General features: G+C 51.1%; 1 protein-coding gene across 3 annotated transcripts in view; it reads right to left on the reverse strand.

The window, feature by feature from the left end:
- Nucleotides 1-10,000, reverse strand: part of flna (filamin A, alpha (actin binding protein 280)) — a gene marked incomplete at both ends in the record, with an annotated part of 41,780 nt that overhangs the window by 10,514 nt on the left and 21,266 nt on the right. Inside the window, 13 exons of one of the 3 annotated variants that reach the window (XM_080533235.1) lie at nt 101-200; nt 1,970-2,044; nt 3,145-3,392; nt 3,998-4,021; nt 4,732-4,921; nt 5,186-5,342; nt 5,571-5,694; nt 5,891-6,058; nt 6,420-6,580; nt 7,172-7,334; nt 7,654-7,827; nt 8,105-8,423; nt 8,977-9,126. In XM_080533235.1, the coding sequence (XP_080389361.1) occupies nt 101-200; nt 1,970-2,044; nt 3,145-3,392; nt 3,998-4,021; nt 4,732-4,921; nt 5,186-5,342; nt 5,571-5,694; nt 5,891-6,058; nt 6,420-6,580; nt 7,172-7,334; nt 7,654-7,827; nt 8,105-8,423; nt 8,977-9,126 (2,053 nt within the window). The remainder of the gene's footprint in view (nt 1-100; nt 201-1,969; nt 2,045-3,144; nt 3,393-3,997; nt 4,022-4,731; nt 4,922-5,185; nt 5,343-5,570; nt 5,695-5,890; nt 6,059-6,419; nt 6,581-7,171; nt 7,335-7,653; nt 7,828-8,104; nt 8,424-8,976; nt 9,127-10,000) is intronic. The other 2 variants (XM_080533236.1, XM_080533237.1) reach the window with 2 other exon arrangements.

Genomic DNA, 10,000 nt, shown 5'->3' on the forward strand with positions numbered 1-10,000 from the left:
GTGTGTGTGTGTGTGTGTGTGTGTGTGTGTGAGTGTATATGTTTGAGTGTGTGTATGTGTGTGAATATGTTTGAGTGTGTGTGTGTGTGTGTGTGTGTACCTGTGATCTCTCCCTTCTGGATTGTGAAGGGGATGACCAGGTCAAACGGTCTCAGTCCGGCCACGTCCAGACCGTTCATCCCCATTGACCTGTCTGTCGCCTAGGTGACGGGGGGGGGGAAAGTTCAAAGTTCAGTAGCGGTCCAAAGGGGGGAGGGGGGGAGGGGCGAGGAGGACATGGGATGGGTGGGGGGTGAGGATGACTCCACATGTCAACAACAAGACAAAACAAAGCATGACACACACACGCACAAAGGCGTGCACACACACACACACACACAATGGTTGAGACGCTGAAATGAAAGTAACAGGGTCCACAACACCACAGAAACAGGATGAAGGTGACATGAGATGACAACAATGACGAAGGTGGTGATGATGGTGATGATGAGGAGGAGGAGACCACCGACACAGACTGTGAGAGAGAAATTATGTCATGACGCAAAGAGAGAGAGAGAGAGAGACTGAGAGAGAGAGAGAGAGAGAGAGACAGAGAGAGACTGAGAGAGAGAGAGAGAGAGAGACAGAGAGAGACTGAGAGAGAGAGAGAGACTGAGAGAGAGACAGAGAGAGAGAGACAGAGAGAGAGACAGAGAGACGGAGAGAGAGAGAGAGAGGAGGGAGACAACAGGACAAGTTAGGATGAGATTAGCCCCAAACAGACGAAAGGAAAAACACCACACACACACGCACGCAAACGCACACACACACACACACAGTGGCCGCATGGCAGCCATTTTGTTGAATGTGGAGCAGCTGTTGTGCCCACATTGATGATTCTCAAAATGGCCGCCGTTCCCTCCTGTGTGTACAGGAGAAGACCTACAGGTAATCAGAGCAGCACTGCACAGGCAGCGTGTGTATGGATATACATGTCTGTGTGTGTATATGGATATACATGTCTGTGTGTGTGTGTGTATATGGATATGCATGTCTGTGTGTGTCTGTGTGTGTATGGATATGCATGTCTGTGTGCGTGTGTATATGGATATGTGTGTGTGTGTGTGTGTGTGTGTGTGTGTGAGTGAGATGGAGGGGGTGGGATGGAGAGAGATGATGATTGAGGGGGGGTGGTATGGAGAGAGAGAGATGGAGGGGGTGGGATGGACAGAGAGATGGAGGGGGGTGGGATGGAGAGAGAGATGGAGGGGGTGGGATGGACAGAGAGATGGAGGGGGGTGGGATGGACAGAGAGATGGAGGGGGGTGGGATGGACAGAGAGATGGAGGGGGGTGGGATGGAGAGAGAGATGGAGGGGGGTGGGATGGAGAGAGAGATGGAGGGGGTGGGATGGAGAGAGAGATGGAGGGGGGTGGGATGGAGAGAGAGATGGAGGGGGTGGGATGGGCAGAGAGATGGAGGGGGGTGGGATGGAGAGAGAGATGGAGGGGGTGGGATGGAGAGAGAGATGGAGGGGGTGGGATGGAGAGAGAGATGGAGGGGGTGGGATGGAGAGAGAGATGGAGGGGGGTGGGATGGAGAGAGAGATGGAGGGGGTGGGATGGAGAGAGAGATGGAGGGGGGTGGGATGGAGAGAGAGATGGAGGGGGGTGGGATGGAGAGAGAGATGGAGGGGGTGGGATGGAGAGAGAGATGGAGGGGGGTGGGATGGAGAGAGAGATGGAGGGGGTGGGATGGAGAGAGAGATGGAGGGGGTGGGATGGAGAGAGAGATGGAGGGGGGTGGGATGGAGAGAGATGATGGCGTGAGACCAGTGACATGAGACCTGCAAAGAGAGAGATAGCAGCAAGGAAGAGATCAGTGACACGGCGGATGGGCTTAATGGGGGAGAGAGAGAGGGAGTATTGGGGGGAGAGGATGAGGACGATAAAGGAGAGGATGAGGAGAGGGAGAGGAGGAGGTATAGTACCCAGGGTTGTTGAGCGTAGTACTGGGGCAGCTGGCTCTGCTGCATAAGCTGGTCTGAGGGCGCTCCTTCCAGCGCCTGGGGGGGGGAGGGGGAGGGAGGGGGGGAATATAACAATGGTTAGTGTCACTGTCTAGTACTAGAACTGGCGTCTCGGGGTCCCAATCAGGAAGCAGCTGTAGAGAGAGAGGGGGCGGGGCCATGAGGCCACCAGAGATGAGTCGTTAACCAAATCATTGTTTACCCACTGACTCACACCGTCACACGCCTTCACACACACACACACATACACACACACACCACCTTTGACCAATCACACACACACACCTCTGGAGAGACGGTAGAGTTATAAAACAACGAACTCCCCTCAACCAATTGGGATCCTATGGGGAGAGCCACATTCAACCATGTCGTCCCCATTCAACTGTCAAACAAATGCGAAGAACAGGGGAGATAGCGGGTACCTTCTCGAGGCCTATAACTCTCTGGGCCGGTTTCACAGACAAGGCTTAAGCCTAATCCTAGACTAAAAAGCATCTTCAATGGAGATTTTACATTGAAAGTGTGATTTAGTCCAGGACTAGGCTTAAGCCTTGTCTCTGAAACCGGCCCTCTATGTTCTAACTCTAACAACCCCCTGACAATGTTCATGTCCGTCTGAAACGATTGGAGAGGTGTAGGCCAGATACTCTGATCATGACAGTAAGGTGTCATTTTTCATCCCATCGCTCAACCAAATCCTTTTAGATGGACGAGGGTACGAAGGCCTAGGAGGTACGGTCTAGGGTGCCGTTTCTGGTGCGAGCTGGATTGACTAAGGAGTGTGTTTGTGTGTGTGTGCACACGTGTGTCTGTATGTGTGTGTGTGTGTGCGTGTGTGTGTGTGTGTACACCTGTATGTGTGTGTGAGGAAACCTGTATGTGTGTACATGTATGTCTCGGTGTGTGTGTGTACATGTGTGTGTGTGTGTGTCCACCAACTCACTGTGACCTGGAAGGGGCTGTTGGTTATGTGTGTGTGTGTGTGTGTGTGTGTGTGTGTGTCCACCAACTCACCGTGACCTGGAAGTGGCTGTTGGGTATGTGTTTGTGTGTGTGTGTGTCCACCAACTCACCGTGACCTGGAAGTGGCTGTTGGGTATGTGTGTGTGTGTGTGTGTGTGTGTCCACCAACTCACCGTGACCTGGAAGGGGCTGTTGGGTATGTGCTCCCCTCCGAAGCGGACGCAGATGCAGTACTCCCCGGGCTGCGGCGCCGTGTAGAAGATGTCGAAGGTTCCGTCCTCGTTCTCCACCACGTCCACGTCCAGCTCCACCCCGTCCGGCGTGCACACGCTGCACGTCACCTTGCCCTTCCCAGCAGCCTTGGCGTCCACCGTGATGACCGTCTGCTCTCCGATCTGGATGGTGGGACCCACGCCTGCTCCTATGGGGAAGGGGAGAGTCAGACACACACACACATATACACACACACATATACGCATATACATATATATATATATACACATACGCACGCATACACTCACACAACCCTGTCAGTAGACCACCATGCGTATCTATGAGCCAGGAGCACTGAGAGGAGAGGGGTAACACAGGGGTGCCTGGTTTTTCGTACACTGAGCAGGACAGGAGGAATTATGGGACTTGTAGTTTGGGTAAGGTCAAGTCCTATAGAAAGGTAACCTGTTAACCCGGTGTGTGTCTGCTCTTCCCTCAGCGCTACAGGCAGAGTTATCCACTTATCACCTGTTGTTATTACCATGAGTCACATACAGTCGCATCCAGTCCTGCAGGTTAAAAAACAACTACATTACCCATGATGCCATTCCACATTCCACCATGCCGGCTACTCAAGAGTTAGTCGTTAGGCAACGGGAGGAGGGGGGAGGGAGGGAGGGAGGGAGAGAATGGGTGGGGGAGGGGGAGTGAGAGGATAAATGGGGGTCGTTTAATTGCTGAAAAGGGGTCCTGCCATCCTGCATGCAAAAAGGCCAAAGTAATCAATCTAACAAAGTGGTTCAGAAAGCTTACCCAGACCGTGACCGCCGATTGAGACTGAGAAAGGAACGGTGAGAAGCAGGGGAGCGAAAAAGTGACAAATAAAAGAGAGAGTCAGGGTGGTGGTGGTGGTGGTGGTGGTGAAAAAGGCAATAAACTGTGCTCCAAAAACAGGAGGGATGAAAACAGTGACAGAGGAGTGTGCAGCAGGGAGGGTGTGTGTGTGTGTGTGTGTGTGTGTGTGTGTTTAGTTGTGTCGAGAAGGTGGGGGGGATCAGGGGTGTGTGTGTGTGTGTGTGTGTGTATGGGACAGTGGAGTGGGGGTGGCGGTGGTTGGAGGGATGGGGGTGGTGGTGGTCAGCGTGGGTGGGCACACAACATCACACCAATCCACAAATGACATCACAAGGTTCTGATCACACAGGTCAAAGAGGTGGCTGCAGCAGAGCACAAAATGGCTGCCGCTCATGCCAGCCACCATACACAGGCACACTTCCTGCCTGCCTGCCTCCCTCCTTCCTTCCTTCCTCCCTTCCTTTCTTCCATCCTTCCGGTATACAATCATTGAATGAGGGATTGTTTCAACATATAGCTTTTACATGGAGGAAACAATGTCCTGGAGTAGTTATGAGAGGGTGTATAGTGGACACAATGTGTGTGTGTGTGTGTGTGTGTGTGTGTGTGGGGTACAGTGCATTTGCTAGTGTCTCCTGTGGGTAGAGCTCTGCTGCGATGTGTGTGTGTGTGTGTGTGTGTGTGTGTGGTACCTGTGACGGTGCATTTGCTGGCGTCCCCGCTGGGCAGGGCTCTGATGCGGTAGGGGGAGTAGGGGATCTCGTCCCCTCCGTACTTGATGAGGATGGTGTAGCGGCCCGTCATGTCTGGCACGTACGACACCAGGTAGGTACCGTCCTGGTTGTCACGGATACTGGCCTTCTTCAACTTCCCCTCTGGGTCCTGGAGGAGAGGGAGGGAGAGAGAGAGGGAGGGAGGGAGAGAGAGGGAGAGGGAGAGAGAGAGACACGGAGAGAGTGAGGCAGGCTGTCTGCATGCATGTGTGCTTGAAAGTGTGTGTGAGAATGTGTGTATTTGTGTGTGTGTGAGAGTTTGAGTGTGTGTGCATGTCTGTGTGTGTGTGAGTGTGTCTGTGTGAGAGAGCGTGTCTGTTTGTCTGTGCGTGCGTCCGTGCGTTTGTGTGCGTGTGTGCGTGTGTACACTCACGGTGATCTGCACGGCCAATAGTCCCTCCCCAGCGTCCTTGGCGTCGATGGTGAACTCCACAGGCAGAGAGGCGGGCACCCCGGTGGTGTTGAGGCCCGGGCCACTGGCACGCACCTTACTGGCATCATGGGTGGGCAGCACCTTCACCTTATAGGGACTGATAGAGAGGGGGGGGGGAGAGAGAGAGAGAGAGAGAGAGAGAGAGAGAGAGAGAGAGAGAGAGAGAGAGAGGGAGGGGGGGATATGAGAGGGGAGAGACAGAGAAAGAGAAAAAAAGGAGAGAGTTTTAGATCTTGGAGTGTTTTTGTCTTTTATGACCTTATTTTTATTTAGGTTTTTGCCCACACCTACTGTTTGTGTGTGTGTGTGTGTGTGTGTGTGTTACCTGCGTGGGATCTCCTCGTCATTGTACAGAACGTTGATGGAGTAGGGTCCCTCTCTGGTGGGGACGTAGTTCACTGTGTGGGTCTGGTCTCCGTTGTCCTCCAGCTCAACTGGCTCCACCACCCCTGAACACACACACACACAAATGTTATTCCCACACACACACACACACACACACACACACACATACACATACACACAATCAAGTCTCTCACTCTCTTTCTCTCCCTCTCTCTCTCACACACACACACACACACACCTCTCACTCTCTTTCTCTCACACACACACACACAAACAAGTCTCTCTCTCTCTCTCTCTCACCTTTGGGGCCCTGTACACGGACCTGCAGAGGGGCCACCCCTGCCTTGGAGGCATCCACGGTGAAGGCCTGGGGGATGTTGGCTCTGACGTTGGTGCCCAGCCCCGCCCCCTGGCACTTCACCTTGGAACTGTCCACTGTGTCACTGACTGGCACCTGGAACGGACTACCTACAGGGGGTAGTGGGGGGGGGAGAGAGAGAGAGAGAGAGAGAGAGAGAGAGAGAGAGAGAGAGAGAGAGAGAGAGAGAGAGAGAGAGAGAGAGAGAGAGAGAGACAGTGAGAGGGGTGGGTAGGAGAGGAGAGAGAGAAAGAGAGAGAGAGAGAGAGAAGGGGGTGGATAGGAGAGGAGAGAAAGAGTGAGACAGAGAGAGGGGTGGGTAGGAGAGGGGGGAGAGAGAGAAGAGAAGGAAAAAGACATATGAGGGGTACTTCTGGGGCAATAGCAACCAGACATACAGCGTGCTGACTTTATTGCTGGCCCGGCCCTGACTAACACCTGGTTGTCACTCCTGCAGATGTTCCACTGTACCTGTGATGGGCTGTCCTCCGTAGGTGATGTTGAGGTTGTAGGTGCCGGACTCGTAGGGGACGTACTCCACGCTGCAGCTGCCATCTTTGTTGTCCGTGCAGGACATCTTAGCCTCCGATGGACCCTCTACCGCCAGTCCCAGACCCCCTGTACCTGCCCCACTGGAGAGAGAGGGAGGGAGGGAGGGAGAGAGAGAGAGAGAGAGAGAGAGAGAAGAAAGAGATTACAAAATGTTACACACTCCAAGTGCTCTGCACACGCAGAGATCCGGAGTTATAATTCAAACAAAAATGGCATTTGTGACGCATTCATTATTATACTACATGGCCAGGCGTTCTCCTAAGACAGTGTCTGCCCAGCCTCTTACCAGCCTTTATTACTATACATATATTTATAGCTAATTATCTGTCTTATTTGTCACTTATGTCCTGTATCATTGTCACTTGTTCTTTTATCTTGAATTCTGCCTAGTGCCTTATTGTCTGGATACTGCTAATTGTATCCTGTCTTATTTGTTACTTATGTCCTGTACTATTTGTCACTTTTTTATTTATATCTTGAATTATGCCTATTGTCTTGTGCTGCAATGTCAGGAACCGAAGCCTAAGATTTACTCTCTTACACTCGTGTAATGTGACGTAACAATAAAACTTGAAACTAGGAGAATCCCCATTCGTCCTCATCCTTCTGAACATTCTAACGGGGAGAAAGAAAGACTTGATCTGAATTATGGGATGGCGGCTCCTTCGTACCGGGTTTCCACGGTGAACTTGTTGGCCTTGTTGGTGATGCCGCCCTTCAGGCCCGGCCCGTGCACACGCACACGCGTGGGGTCGCAGCCCTCCGTCACGTCCACACGGAACGGACTCTTGGGCACCGGGGACTCGTCATAGGCCACCGCCACATTGTGGGTTCCTGAGACACGCACGCACACACACACACACACACACACACACACACACACACACACACACACACACACAGACAAGCAGACAGACACACACACACACACACACACACACACAGACAGACAGACAGACAGACACAGACACACACACACACACCAAGAGAGACACACAGACACAAAATGAGACTCGTGTCCTCTCCCCCCTCACCCCCCCATCTTTTACATCCTCTTTCGAAGGTGTGTATCATCCCTCTTTGAGCCACCCTCTGAAGTGTGTGTGCTCCCTCTCGGAGCCACCCTCTGAAGTGTGTGTGCTCCCCCTCTCACCCTCTTCGTAGGGCGTGTACTCCACGTTGTAGGTGCCGTCCCCGCGGTCCGTGATGAGGGCGTCCGTGAGGCTGCCTGAGGGGTTGCTGATCAGGGTCTTGATGTGGTTCCCTCCGCTCTGCGTCAGGGCCCGGGCGTCCACCGTGAAGTCTGTGGTCGCCTCGCGGAACACACCTGGGGGGACGGGGGGGACAGAGAACACACACGCACTGAGAAGGAGTCTCACACCGACATGCGACAGAATTACTCTGAGACGGACGGGGACACACACAGAATTATTCACACATGGACACACACACATTATTAACACAGACGCATGGATACAGACGCACACAAGAGAATTACACACACACAATAACACACACATATACGCGAGAATTACACACACACACACACAGACAAATTACACACACACACACACACACTCTCTCTCCCTCCCTCCCTCTCTCACCTTTGCCCTCCACTCCAGGTCCGAACACCCTCACCCCGCTGGCGTCCACGGCCGGCTCCACGATGAGGCGGGCGGGGAAGTTTGGCACGTTCTGCCCCCCGTAGCGGATGGTGAGCGTGTAGGAGCCGGGGTACAGGGGGATGTAGGTGATGGTGTAGGTGCCGTCCCCGTTGTCCTGGATACGCACCTCCGCCTCCGTGCCGCTGTCGGAGATGATCTCGATGGTGAGCTCGGCCGGCCCGGCGTTGGTACAGTCCACCACGAACTCCCCCTTCTCCCCCACCTTGGCCCGCTCCAGCCCCGCGCCAGAACACTTCACCTGGGGGGAGGACGGGGGAGAGACAGACACAGACACACACACACACACACACACACACACAGACACCCGTCAGAAAACAGACAACAATGACTACTTGTGTTATCTGGGGCGTGGGCTGTCCAAACAGAGATGTGGCCCCTCCCTCCTGTCTCTGACTGACTATGATGTGTAGCCGTGTCAGTCAGAGGTTCAATACTCCAAACATTTGGTTCGTACAAGAAATAACTAGACAAACCAGTATGAACATCTCCCTGGCTGTAGACCAATACTGTTAACAATCACCACGGATACCAACACAGAAAAACAAAAACATTGACAATTTCTTTTAAAAATCATGTTGAGAAACAAGACGGATAAACCCACTTGGAGAACATGACATGTTTGTGTTCCCTAAAGCAAAGAAAAGTCTTAGTGTTTCGCAACTGAGCTAGTATCTAACATAATAATAATAGATTTTTAAAATTGATTTTTAAATTCTTTTTTTTTTAATTCTTCTCAAGCTCAAGGACCCTGTACAGAAAGAAACACACAAAAAACCATGTCCGCTCCTGACCTTGGAGGGGTCGGTGGGGGGGTAGGCCTCTGACTTGAAGGGGGAGCCAGGGATGGGAGCCCCGTCGTAGGTCAGGTCCACCTGGTAGGGTCCCACGTCCCGGGGGATGAACTTCACCTGGCTGGTCTCTGGGCTAAGCCCCGCCTCCACCTGGACCACAACAACAACAATAATCAATAGGAATTCATGTCATACCTTCAGACAGACTTCACACATCATCTGCAGCCCAACGTGTTTTTTTTGTGCTGTCAATCGATTACATTTTTTAAATCAAGTTAATCACAATAATATTCTGTGATTAATCAGATTAATCATGATTAATCACAAGTTTAACATACTAGTATTTACTTGTATTTTGGGGGAAGATAAAACAAAAACATGTGTGGTGTTGGAATAAATAAATGCATGACAAACTGGTTAGAGGAATTAGAATTATTGTTTACTTTATTATAACATCTCAGCTTAGTTTTGATGATTTCTGAATATGGTTAAATTAATATATAATTATAATTATAATATTTTAGCTGGCAACAGACAAGCTAGTCTGAAATAGTCTGAATAAATGTCAGTCTATTGCCTTCAAATAGTGATTAGAAAACGTTTTGATTTCATCATTCTCTATTCTATCTTCCTCACATGCTCAGCAAACACACACGCATGTGCACACGTGTAAACACAAACTTTGCGGCCATTTCTATGCTAGTAAGAGAGTAGCTTGCTAGTAAGAGAATGTGTTTAGAAAGTGTTTCTTGTATTGTTTCTTGTTTTGTGTATATTTATTTCAGATACTGTAGTGGAAGATATCCTAATTTGCATTGAAGTAGCGGCCATCTTGTTGTGACATTTTTGTTTATCCAGCCCCTTCACTTTGATTGGTCCAAAGTCACCAATGTAATTGGTTAATTTGTGTTATTATTATTTATTTTTTTACATGTTATGGTTTCCAGATTAATCGTGAGCATTAACGTGTTTAATTGACATTGACAGCCCTAGTTTTTTGTTTTTTTTACAATAAGCGCGTGGA

Source organism: Nansenia antarctica, assembly GCF_963989245.1.
Source record: "Nansenia antarctica genome assembly, chromosome: 6".
Lineage (NCBI taxonomy): Eukaryota > Metazoa > Chordata > Actinopteri > Argentiniformes > Microstomatidae > Nansenia > Nansenia antarctica.